Here is a 13907-nt window from a genome sequence, read left to right on the forward strand (position 1 = left end):
ATGCAGCTTGAGTGTAAAGCAGTTGGTGAACAAAAATGTCCTTGCAAAAATTGGGCTGCTCTTGTTCATTTAAACAGATAATAGTTCATTCATCCCACCTCAATGTAACAAAGGTTTGGGCTTAGAAGATAAAGGAGGAAGCAGGAACCTGTTTCCACAGTTCATGTGAGTCCGTTTTATTCACAAATAACCAGCAATCGTTGTACAGCTTCACTCAAAACACAAGACGGCTTTTCAGCGTCACTCAAATTAATAGTCTGCTTTTCAGCTTCACACAACACAAGGCTCTTCTCTCTCTCAGGGGACAGACATGAAGAATCTGGTCATACTACTTGTTTCTTGTGATCGGGTAAGTGGTAGGGACGACTATGTACCACTACCCCTGGGGTTGTCTTGATTTGTCTGGAGAGGTGAGAACGCGTCAGAGAAATTATTTTGCAAACTGGCAACCTTTGTACCTTGTGACGGAGAGAGGTGGTCTCCACAAGGGACCGGGGTGAACTGCTTGGCTTTTAGACTCACCTTCGGGATGAGCTCCTCACTCTCCAGAACTACCATCACCAAGGATACGGAGACCACCTCTCCATGGTTTTAGTAGGTTGTGGTGGTAAATTTCATGAGCCCCTATCCATACAGGCTACCTCATAATCAACTTCCCATCTCGCAGTGTGACCTCATAGGGCCCTTGCTACTTTGCAAATAATGTACTCGTCGAACTGTATCTCCTGGTGCAAATTCCTGTAGCCAAGCTCAAACTAGACTGACGTTCTTGTGCCTATAGCAAATTCTCTTGTGAAAGACACCCCAGTGTGTGGAGTTTTGATCTCAGGTCAAGAACATATTGGATTTCATTTTTGCTTTGTGAAGGTCCCTCCTCCCAATTTTCCTTCATCTAACACGCCACTTGGCTTACACCCATATAATAATTCAAATGGGGAAAACCCCTCGGAGGCTTGCTGGAGCTCTCTACGTGCAGAGATGTTGCGAAGAGGCTCTGCTTCCTGGTATCGCGTTGCGTAGTCCATCAGAACAACACAACGCAATGCCCGTTTGCTGACCATTATAATGGCTTGACGAAGTCCATGCCAACTCTGTCAAAGGGAACCTCGATCAACGGAAGAGTGCGCAGTGGTGCTTTTGGTGTGGCCTGCGGATTCACCAGCTGACATTCGTGGCATGTCACACACCACTGGCTAACATCGCTGTGAATGCTCGGCCTATAGAAATGGGCCATTAGATGGCTTACTGTTTTCCCCTGTCCCAAGTGACCTGCCATTGGACTATGATGAGCCACGAAGACCCTGGTCTGTCTATCTCTCTCTCACTCTCGTCCTTTTATCTCCCCAACTCTGTGAACATAGAGATGGTAATTAGTCACAATTCATCTCAGGTGGATGTCCTTACCACTCTCTCTCTCCCCAGATGGGCGCTCGACCATGCCCTCACCTCCACACTCAGTAATACCCTAGACATGTACCCAAATCCATTTTACTTTGTTTCACACAAAAAAAAAAAAAAAACAATCATTGTACTTTTCATGTTACCTTTACCAAGCTGAATCCTGACTTGATTCTCAAATATGGTGAAGGAAGAAAACCCCATATGTCTCAAAGGGAATACATTTTGTGAAATCATATATGGACACACAGTGACAATTAGATTTGTAAAAAAATCCCGTTCTGTTGTGCAATAAATTTTTAAATGTGGTCACTCCAACAGTTTCAGACCAGCATGGTACTTTTCCAGTGAAAACCTAATTAAGTGTTTTATTTACGTAACTGTGTAGTACCCAAGAGAAATGCATAGAAACGGCAATATAAAACCACATAACAAAAATGTCTTGTATCCAAGGGCTGGTTTAAATGACATAACATTTTATGAATTTTGCATTGCCCCCTCCAAATCTGTGAAGCGGCAACATGCTAACAAAAAGCTGATGTTTATGTGCATGGCCATTTATAAAATCTTTCAACCTGGAAGGTTAGATTAAGTCAGATTCATATAATGTGGCTACCGTTATATGAGTTTTATTATTAGAAAACAAAAACAGTTGTTACAGGAATTCAGCTCCCCCTCTTCCACCAAGTACTAAGGCCATTTTATGCACTCTAAGACAAGGAGCAAAATAAAAGGAGTTGAATTAGCCATTTTGCTCAGTTTAGTCAGAGTTAATGTTTCTAATGAGTTGTAAAGAAAAACATCTGTTTAGGCCTTGGGGGTAGCATAATGTAAGGAATACTGTGCAGAAATGCTGTATTGCTAAACACTTTATCATGTCTGACAGATGTGCAGGCTGGACATTGTTCTTTGCCTGTGTAATGTTCTGGGATTTGGCTAATGATTCCATAGCACTGACCAAAGATTTCCTCTAAAAATGTAAAATAAGCATAAGTGATGAAAATAAGGGCTTCTTCTATTTTTCTTCTCTCCACTGAAGACTCTTTTGAGCAAGACTTCTGCGGTCCTGATAAAGAGCTGGATAATGAGACCTGTCAGTGTGTATGTCGAATGCAGCTGAGAACAGCAGGCTGTGGACCGTACCGCTACCTGGACAAGAACACATGTCAGTGCGTGTGTAAAACACAGCCCTCCACATGCGGGCCTCATCAGAGCTTTAACAAGGACACCTGCCAGTGCACCTGTGCCAAGGTGTGTCCTAAGAGTCAGCCCCTCAACCGCACCAAATGTGTGTGTGAATGCACAGAGTCCCCTAACAAGTGCTTCTTAAAAGGGAGGCGGTTCCACCCAGGCACATGCAGGTGAGAAAGGATTTTGCTGTAATTGAGTGAGATAGTATGCACTGAAAGCAAATGTTGACTGATGTTGACAAACCATGTAAGAAAGAAAGCCATCTGAGTTTGGAACTCATGAGTGTGTGTAAATGATGACATTATTTTCCTTTTTGGGTGAGCTATCCCTTTAATCTGTATTGCATATATTGTAATGACAGAGACTGACATAGTCTAGAAAAGGTCTAGAAATGATCTCCTCTGATAGAACAGCATTTGCATTTGCCACATCTGGAACTCTACCCATGATACATTCAGCACCCCTCTCAAACTTAATGTGACATTCTAATGGTTAACTGAAGTTTCATAATGTCAACATGTATAGAGAAGAATAATAAAAAGTGTCAAAATCTACATATGCTATTGATACTGTGAACCAACAAATAAAGCATATGTGGTATGTCCATGAGTTAAATATAAGTCATTAGCAGAACTGAAGGAAATTATGTTTTTATTTTTTTAACCACAATACTCACCCCTGCATGAAACTGTTACATAATGCTATGTGGAAAATTATGACAGGGCAGTAATTATATGTATTTTTAGTGCTTATCAGAATGTTATTTAATTAAATAATGTCCTATCTCAGGGCCTGGGTAGCTCAGTGAGTACTGACAATGACTACCACCCCTGGAGTTTGAATCTAGGGCATAGTGAGTGACTCCACCCAGGTCTCCTAAGCAACCAAATTGTCTCGGTTGCTAGGGAGTCACGTGGGGTAACCTCCTCGTGGTCGCTATGATGTGTGGTTCTCGCTCTCGGTGGGGTGCGTGATGAGTTCTGCGTGGATGCCACATAGAATAGCGTGGGCCTCCAAACGTGCAATGTCTCCGCGGTAATGCGCTCAACAAGCCATGTGATAAAATGCACGGATTGACGGTCTCAGATGTGCAGGCAACTGAGATTCGTTCTCCCCCACATGGATTGAGGTCAATATGCCACCACGAGGATTTAGACAGCATTAAGAATTGGGCATTCCAAATTGGGGAGAAAAGGGGGATAAAAACAAAATAAAAAATAATAATGTCCTCTCTCATTTGACAAGATCTGCAAAGTAAGTCAGCTTATTAAATTATTTTACATACTATTACAGACATTTTAAGTTGAATATTTGATAAAATTAGATTCCAGGAATGTACTCTGATTACTGGTGATCTCATTGGCTTCCCATACAGGATCTGCCTGTGGTCTAAATCAGGTCTAAGATTAATAACAATACAGCCTGTTCAGTTTAACATGTTTTTTCGGGCTTGCACTCTCTAACCTGTGTAACTGATACGGCATAGTCAGCATTTAATTTCATTTTTAGTTTCTCAACCCCAAGGGACAGAACTACTAACTTATTAAACCTGATGTATGCTGTATATGTAAGAGCAGGAATCAAATGTCAATGGTTGGGGATTGCATAGCTACAATAAGTTTTTTGAAATATTTTGGTAATGTTTTATTTTTGTAAACTGTATAGTTTTACCTGTTTAGTTCATTGCCTCATTTTGGCAAAGATTTATAGAATATTTTGTTGTTGTTGTTGTTGTTGTTGTTGTTGTTGTTTACATCTAATTCTGCACAGAAAAAAGTGGTAACCTGCAATTTTTAACTTTTAACTTATTTTAACTTTAGAAATACACAGAAAATAATGCACCAATCATCAAAAACATTTAAAGACATTAGGAAAAAAGAAAGAAAAAAATACATAGGCTATTGTTTTTTTATAAATATAATTATTAACCTATTCCATATTTAATGTATAAAATGTATAATTTACAAGTTAGCATTGCATCTTCATCTCATCTTTGTTTAACTAATTAGGTACAAAAATTAAGAAGAGAAAAATCTTCCATCCATGGTATAGTACACGTTTTTTAAACAACTCCCATCTTCGTTCACGTTAAAAACTTTGTTTTCTAATTTTAAAGTTTTTTTTTTTTTCATTTTATATATTTCCAAAATTGTTTCTCTCGATCTTTGAGATTGTTGGGCTTCTGGTTTAAGCCAGTGTTGATTGATCTGTTTTAATGTTGCTATTGTAATTACTCTAAATGTATATTGTTCTATTTTGTTTCCTTAAAAAAAGGGGAGTTTACCCAAAATAAGGTTGGTGGACTTCTAGTGTGAAGTAAAGATTACATTTATCTGTCTAATCACTTCATTCCAATATATTTTTATTATAATAAAAAAAGTTTCTAATTCTGCTTGATCCAGCCCATAAACATCACTTTCAAGTTGATGTTGACAGATTAAATAATTTTTTTTAAATGAATTAAACAAGTTACAATAATTCAGATGTTACCACGTAAAGCACATTTTTGGGTTATGAGAGGAAAAATGGTGTACAACTGGAGTTGTTTTTTTATTGCAATGATAACCCTTACAAAAACCATGGTACAATAATTGTATCAGATAGTAATCCCATGGTACTTTATAATTAAAATGTTCTGATGTCATGGTATATTTACATTGTAGTTCAAGCTACTTCAAAGAATAGGACTGTATTACCATCATAATAGTGTTCTAAACATGGGAATGCCACTGTATCTGTTGGAAGGGAACACAAATGGCAAAATAAGTTATTTTAATAGCATTTATTAAAATGTCAATATCAATGCATAGTTTCATATAAACTTTGTTGATGTGCTATTTATGCCTAGGTCATTGTATAAAGCTATCATAAATGTCACAACAAATCACCATAATTCATCAATGTAATTTTTCCTTTTTTCTTTTTTTTTGTTAGTTGTGTCAGGCCTCCATGTAATGTAGACCCCCGGAGAAGAAGATGTAAGGAGAATGAGTATTTCAGTGAGGAACTGTGTCACTGTATACCCACATACTGGGGGAGACTGGACTAAACCCAACCAATAGGACAAGTGGCACTGAATGTCAATGAAGAAGCTGGCATTTGAAGCAGTCCTGTTGTTTGGCTGCTGCTTATTTGACTCACATGTGCTGCTAGTCATGTGGACTAGCGTGGAGTAACGATTCGTTCGCGAGAGACAAGAAATGTCCACATTCAACCGCACATATCAGGCATGGGGGGAGCTATAAAGGACCAAGAGAGATTTATAAAGGCTGGAGCCATCTTTTTTTTTATTTTTTATTATTGTTTAATTAAGTTGTCTATTTGTTATTTGTCAGATAATTGTCAGATTATATAATTTATTGCCATGAAATGTTTTGAAACTCCCTTGTTCATTGCAATTTCGAATCTCTTGCGAAGAAAAAAAACACTGTGATCAATATTTTTGTATCATGTTAAGTCTTGTAAAATAAAGTATGAAGCTGTATTATATTGTTAACTTATTTATAAACTAGAATGTCTTATTGAAATAGTACTGCACATGATTAAAATGTATTCAATTTTGACTACCAAATATAAAAACCTATTATTCCAGACTAAATCAGTGCAAGCCAGCAAAATTATGCACCCATTTTTTATTTATTTTTTTGTGCTGGAAACATTGCTTGCTGACAATCTAAGAGACATAGGACTTGTCACTTACAACAATGAATTCAAATTGGAAAACATGGAAATACGGCTTGATAGTAGAATACAAAGGATTCTTAAACTCGGACATGGACTGTTAAAAGCTGAAAACTGAAAACATTAATAGGTGTTTTGCAAATTTATAAGAGTTTCGTAATTGAAAAATTACACTTGGATGGATTCCCTGCTTACTACCAACTCCAACCTGCCTCTTCAAATAGAAGCAGTGTAAAGTGAGAAGGAGGGATATCGTTTTGGACTTACACATGCAGTGCGGCCAGCACGCGTGCCAATAAGTGAGAAAGAAAACAGAGGATGGGCCGCAGAATGGATGTGTAAATAGCAGCAATGTGATTGGCCCGACTCCACCTGTTATCTGCCCACTGTTTCAGCTTGACACTGTAAAAATAATAAATCACCTCTGCTTCCATCCCATTCATTGCACCAGTGTGTGCCAAATGTGTGCGTGTGATTTTTCATTGTCTCTCGTTCCACAGAGACCCCCTGTAGCTCCATGCTGGAACCATAAGTTTCAGTCATTGGATGGAAAGCATCATGAGCTCTTCACCTAAATCCAGCACGTCTTTTGTCTTCTAGCATGTTCAAACAGCAGCTGGCCTCTATTCCTTGTGTCTTAACCCCAGCCAACACACACATATGCACACTCATCCCTGCTTTTCTTTTTCTGCAGGGCAGTTAAAATCTAGGGTCACATCACTTTTACCAGGGATTTGAATCTGGACTGTATTACACTTCCCACTCCCCCTCTTTCTTTAATATAGCATTCTCAGACAGGCTACCATAGACTCTCTGCTCAAATATTGTGCCCTGTTTATCTATTTCCAACTGCAGCAAGGGTTTCCCTGTAGCTTGGATTGTAACAGATTGTTCCATAGTCATCTGCATCTGCTGCAAGCTCCCAGGAGAGACCTGAGAAGAATTATGTGTGAACACAGTGATTCACCATGAAATAACTAGAAACAGCTGCCCAGTCAGTGGGCATGATTATTTGAGAATGAGGAAGCCATGCCCAGCCTGATCTCCCTCCTCTCCTTTTTCAGTGGTAAATGGGGATGAGGTTTATGTTTCAACATGGATTTTTGTTCGGTGGTTTTACATTCCGAAGAACTTGAAATGAAAACAAGTAGACATTTAAATAAAGTTTCAGGCATCCTGGCTTGCATGTTTATACAATATAAACAGAAATAAGTGACAAATGATATGAAGAATGACAATGACTTTACAGGGAAATGCAGTCACATAGATTTTATTATACTTTTTTTTTAAACTTGCGGCGGTCGAGAAATGTCAATAAGTGGAAATATACACAAATCAGCCACAACATTAAAACCACCTTGCTAATATTGTGTAGGTCCTCCTCATGCTGCCAAAACAGTGCCAATCCCGCATCTCAGAATGGCATTCTGCAATGCTATTCTTCTCACCAAAATTGTACAGAGTTGTTATTTTGAGTTACCTTAGACTTTGTCAGTTCAAACCAGTCTGGCCATTCTCTGCTGACCTCTCTCTTCAACAAGGCATTTCCATCCATTAGAACTGCTGCTCACTGGATGTTTTTTGTTTTTGGTTCCATTCGGAGTAAATTATAGAGACTGCTGATCTCCTGGGATTTTCACACACAACAGTTACAGAAATACTCAAACCAGCCCGCCTGGCACCAAAAATCATGCCACGGTCAAAATCACTGAGATAAACCATTCTGATGGTTGATGTGAACATTAACTGAAGCTCCTGACCTGTATCTGCATTATTATTATTTTATGCACTGCACTGCTGTCATACGATTGGCAGATTAGAAAGTCACATGAATGATTGTTGGAGCCAAACGGGCTGTTTGAGTATTTCTGTAACTGCTGATCTCCTGGGATTTTCACACACAACAGTCTCTAGACCTACAGGATGCAAATCCCTGCTTACCACCAGTCACTTTCACCCTCCCATGAGTGGCTGGAGAACAGACCTCACTCTCTTCCTGTCCTGAGCTACAGTGCCCACTCCTACATTTTCCTCCTGCTCTGAAACCGTGCACAATAAACACACCAAGTGCAACAAGGTAAGTGCCCCTCAACTACTCCTGAGCAAAGAAAGATTAAGACTTCCTCTAAATTACGCACACTGCTGGAGCAATTCTCAAAAGGAAAAAGGAGGGTGTTGCCTGATTTGCCACGTCTCCGCCTTTCAGCAAATCAATCAATCAGAAGCCGACTCCAACACACAGCATCCCACACAAGTTTTGGATGATGGCTGGGGCCTACATCAGCAATGGTCTAAATGTTCTTCATTTGAAAATGACAGCAGTGTCAGGTGCAGAGCAATGAGCAATCTGCACAAAACAGCAGCCAAATTCATCTCCTCAGAGAGACTGGTGTGAATTTTGCCGAGACCCGGCTGACAACAGATGCCAGAATAAGCATCAATGTGCCTTGATTGGTGGGGGGGGGGGGGATTTTAGCTTGTGGGAAAAGGAAACCATTAAGTGATAATGAAAAATGTATGGAAAGGGCAAGAAAGAGAGGATGTGGATATTGGCAGGTTGCAAGGGTGTTTTTCCTTTCAATAATTTAAACCCCCGTCATGTATGCTTGTGAAGAAACTGCCAGCGGCCAACAGACGCCCTGCTACAAGTATGCAGGCTTCTCAGAAACTATTTGTCTGTCCCTGAAGGGCTTTCTCCATTTTATGTCATTTAAACTTAAACATGCCTTGCTTTTATTTTTGTAGGGCCAAAAACAGTAATAACCCATCAAGTCGTTAAGCTCTTAAAGCTGACACTATTGTCTACACACTATGTCAGTCCAAACCATTAGGTCTGATCGGTGATGCTCTGGAAAGTATGACCCAGAATAAACAACTGTAAATTAAAATCCAAGTGCAAGCTTCCAGCAGTTATACCCAGCTGTAGCAACATGATTTTTCAAACACATTATCAGTGTATGATTCTGTTAATTGGCAACTGTATTCTCTCAGTAAATGAAAATCATCAGGATGAAACAAAGCAAAATAAATTTAAATCTCACATTGGTGGACTAAACCAATCAAATAAGCAGATTATAGTCAAAATAAAAACAATCAGCTCGTACAGGAATATCAGTGACTGGTTCAACCTGCCACAAGATCTGTATTAAAATAATTGAACAATCAGCGGGAAAGTACATTTCAAATTGCTCTAATTTCACACTAAGTTAGTTCAAGCCTCAATTTTGGTGTTGTCTTATTTAGACAGTCATGCAGTTTGTTTCTTTTGGCTTCGTTAAGATGTTTTGGTTTGATCTGTTTTTAATTTTACAACCGTTGCACTTCCATGGACAAAGACTGTGAGTAACATCAAGATTTGTTCAAATGAAATCTCTTTTTTGTTTCCTCACTGTGAACCATTCTCTGAAAATAGATATCTTATTAATTGTTATTATTTCATATTATAATAAAAAAAGTTCAAGCTGTGTAGTTCTTATTCACAGATATACAATCCAGTAGATGTTTCCTTCATTTCTTTCCCTTTTTTAGACATTTACCCTCTAACGCCAAGCCAGAGTTTATATGAACAAATACACATAAACAAATAAGTAATGCATTCTTGGTGAAGAAGAATACATGTTGTTAAAGGAATAGTTCACCCAAAAATGAAAATTCTCTCATCGTTTACTCAACCTTATGCCATTCCAGATGTGTATGACTTTCTTTCATCTGCTGAACTCAAATGAAGATTTTTAGAAGAATTTCTCAGCTCTTTTTTGGTCCATACAATGCAAGTGAATGGGTGCCAAAAATCTCATAAGTCAGCATAAAAGTGATCCATAAAACTCCAGTGGTTAAATCAATGTCTTCAGAAGTGATATGATAGGTGTGGGTGAGAAACAAATAACTGTTTTTGGCGATTCACATTCTTCATGCATACCTTCCCCAGCTGGGCAGGGAGAAGTATTTCAAGCAAAAAGGGACACAAATATCGATTTGTTTCTCACCCACACCTATCATATAGTTTCAGAAAATATGGATTAAAACACTGGAGTCATATGGATTACTTTTATGATGCCTTTATGTGCTTTTTTGAGCGTCAAAATTTTGGCACACATTCACTTGCATTGTATGGACCTACAGAGCTGAAATGATCATGATTTGTGTTCAGCAGAAGAAATAAAGTCATACGCAGATGGGATGGCATGAGGGTGAGTAAATATGAGACAATTTTCATTTTTGGGTGAACAATCCCTTATAGATAATTTCATTGTACGGTAAAACATTGTTCAGACTAGCTGAAAATAAGGGCAGACATGCTTGCTGGTTGTATTTATTCAAAACACATTGAGTCAACAAGCCATGGACTCCTAAAATTAGAGTGTCAAGCAACCAGACCAGCACTGCCACATCTTAAATCTATTTGCCCTTGTGTTAACTGGATCTGTTAAAGCTTGTGACAGGTGGAACAAATATTATATTTAACATGTGTCTGGTGTTATGATGGCCATGGATGGCAGCATCATGTCCAAAAACGTCAACATCAAGCCGAAATATCTTTTGAAAAGTCCTTGTTTGAAATTACAGCAGTCATAATTTAGGTGCACAATATAACAGATTATAAACTCTGAACATGTTTACATACCAACAATACCAGCTTGTTAAAAAAAGATGCTGTATGTGATTAAAAAATCTGACAATGTAAGAAAACCAACAGGTTATACTCAGCTTTTGAAGTCAGTATGTAAACTGGCATTTTTAAACTTAAAGGGATAGTTCACCCAAAAAGGAAAGTGAATGGTGGCCAGGAATTTGGTGCTCCATGAGACCTTTATTTGTCCACTGGAATTTGATGGATTATGTTTATGCTAACTATCTGATTTTTGAAGTTATCCAGTTGGTTTTGGGTGAGAACAGACCAAAATGTGACTCCTTTTTCACTGTCCTATTTGACAGCAAAAGTGTAGTTGAGCTTGAAATCATGATCATGCCAAGAGAACACATTTTGTGTTACATTTTGGTCTGTTCTCACTGAAAACCAACTTGATCATTTCAGAAGTCATTGATTAAACCACTGGAGTCTTATGGATTACTTTTATACTGCCTTTTTGTGATCAGAGATCACTTCAGAGATATTCTTCTAAAAATCTTCGTTTGCGTTTTGCAGAAGAAAGAAAAGTGATACACATATTAGATAGCACGAGGGTGAGTAAATGATGAGATAATTTTCCTTTTTGGGTGAACTATCCCTTTAAACACAAGATCAAATGATTGTGTGATAAATCCTTGTCAGATTCACTTTGGATGTGATTAGCTTCAAATAAGTCTTGCAATCCAAAAAGTAAATAGACCTCGATTTGATTAAAAGATATTTTATGCCGTTTTAAAGACCAAACCCAAAGTCAATTACAATGTGTTTAAATCATAACATTGTCCTCAATGGAAAATCTAGTATATAATCAGAAACTAAAGCAATTCTGTACATCCTGTCATTCTGAATCTTCTTTAAAAATATCTTCAAAAAACTTGAGGACAGTAGAATCATCTGGAGAATTATGAATATAATCTATTGTTTGTAGAGCCATCTGATACTTTCCATCTGTTCTCAGCCATCAGCATATTTTGGCACATTCTTCAGTCTTCTATAGAGGACTATGTGTGCTACTTGGAACAATTTCAAAGGGGACCAGTTGCACGCATTGCTGTTACAAGTAAACATTCTTCAACCCAAAAACACAAAGATCTTCTTAAAAGAGATGTTTCACCCTTACTTCTGGAATTGCTTTCTGTCATGTGGGAGTTATTCGTTTCCATTAAGTCTTTTGTGTCTATTCAGTGGGATACTGATTTGTTTTAAACAGTCTTACAAGTCACTTGCACAAATAAGAAGAGATTTACCACTTCTCTATGCTGAGGTCCACAGCTATATTGGCTTCAACAAATGCACACTGGTGGTGGTTGAGGAGAGTCCCCTGTTCACTGTGTAAATCGCTTTGAGTTTAGTGTCAGAAAAGCACTATATAAATGTTACATTCATTCATTCATTCATTCAAATGCCATCTGCAATGGTTATTAAAACTTTGCAAATGAGCTCAGTTACAGGCAGGATCAATAAATGCATGGCTGCAGGCTGTTTGGGGCTACTATAGCATTTAAAAGTAATTTGCACACTCCAGATGTAGTTTGTGAATGTCTTAATCTACTTTGAGATGCCAACAGTGCCCAACACTGCACACAAACACACATACAGTTTATATAGTCTTGCTTTTCACACTTTCAACTTTATTACTCTTGAAGAAATTTGTGTTGCAACATATTTTCACAACTGAGTTCAATATTGGAGATGTAGCGTATGTGGGACTAAGTGAAAAAGAAGCATCCAAGAAGAGTGACCCATCAAGAATAATTTCTTTGTGTTTACAATTCAGACCACCTCAGTCCACCTGCTTTGCCTTATAGTTGATTCACATTATGTAGATCCACACATCCACTGATTCTAATCACATACAAACAACATTAAATTGAAATGTGACAGGTTTGTGACCTGAACACAAGGAGGTAAATACAAATAAAAAATGCAATAGGTCTGTATCCATTGACCTCAAAGGGCCCAAACCACTGCCAATTCAAACAAGGGAAACTGTAGCACCTTTAGTCTATCATTTGTTATGTTGCCAATGTACATAAATAATGTTGTCCAAGCATTATTTCACTTCTAACCAAAATATATTTTGTCATACAATAAAACCACATATTTATCGAGTATTTCGGGGGGGGGCCACACTATGAGTCTCAACATCAATTTATTTTTGGATCAGTTCAAATCTACTTGCATAGCCTTGCAAGTATGCACAAAATTTTAAAACAGCCTTTAAGGTAAAACATTTTAATTCCCGATTCTTTTCCAGGCAATCATTTTTATGAAGTGTATCATTACCTTAACATGCTTCCAAGCACTGTAGCTGTTTTCATTAGAAGTTTAATTTCATCCATTTTGCAAGGTTAAATTAACCTTTTTTTTGTTGTTGTTTTGCGCAAAACAAGTTTGTTGTTAGCTTGTCTCTTAGATACCTTAAGAGCCCAAAAGCTCTTTCAAGGATGGCCAAAATCCTCAGAGGAGGGAAGGAAACTGTGTCAATTGCTCCTGATTGTCAGATAGTCTTTATGCTACTGCGACCCGTTCACACCACATATTACATCAGCGTGCCCATTATTTACTATCATGCACTCTTCCTGCTATAGAAATTGGACATGACTTATAACCTTTTTAAAAGTTGAGGCAGGACCCACTGAAAATCCCATTATGTGTTAGCTTGTGTTTCAGGAGAAGGGTGTGCTAGATTGGGCCCACAACAATGTATGAGGGAGTTTAAAAAGCAGCAAAAAAGAAGAAAAATACGTGATTGAGAGATTTATTACTTTAATGGGTGATGCATTACTTGCATTGCATTACAAGAGACTATACTGTTTGCACAAATTAAATAAAAAAAAATGCAGCTCACACAAAACAATTACTTCACTACACCTCAATTATGATTAACATGTTTTCAAGTTCTAAGTTCAAAGTCATTTTAATATATTTTTTTTTCTAGAGGGTAAAGTCAATAATGTTTAAGACAGAAAAGTTTGGCAAAAAAGAAATATTTTTTTATTATGAT

At 37.9% G+C, this 13907-nt stretch overlaps 1 protein-coding gene across 4 annotated transcripts in view; it reads left to right on the forward strand.

The window, feature by feature from the left end:
• Positions 1-6601, forward strand: part of LOC127651138 (vascular endothelial growth factor C-like) — a 155803-nt gene extending 149202 nt beyond the window's left edge. For all 4 annotated transcript variants that reach the window (XM_052136836.1, XM_052136833.1, XM_052136834.1 and 1 more), the window contains 2 exons: positions 2438-2759; positions 5524-6601. In XM_052136836.1, the coding sequence (XP_051992796.1) occupies positions 2438-2759; positions 5524-5638 (437 nt within the window). In that variant the 3' untranslated portion in view covers positions 5639-6601. The remainder of the gene's footprint in view (positions 1-2437; positions 2760-5523) is intronic.
• Positions 6602-13907: the final 7306 nt, after the last annotated feature.

This window comes from Xyrauchen texanus, chromosome 11 (assembly GCF_025860055.1).
Source record: "Xyrauchen texanus isolate HMW12.3.18 chromosome 11, RBS_HiC_50CHRs, whole genome shotgun sequence".
Classification (NCBI taxonomy): Eukaryota; Metazoa; Chordata; class Actinopteri; order Cypriniformes; family Catostomidae; genus Xyrauchen; species Xyrauchen texanus.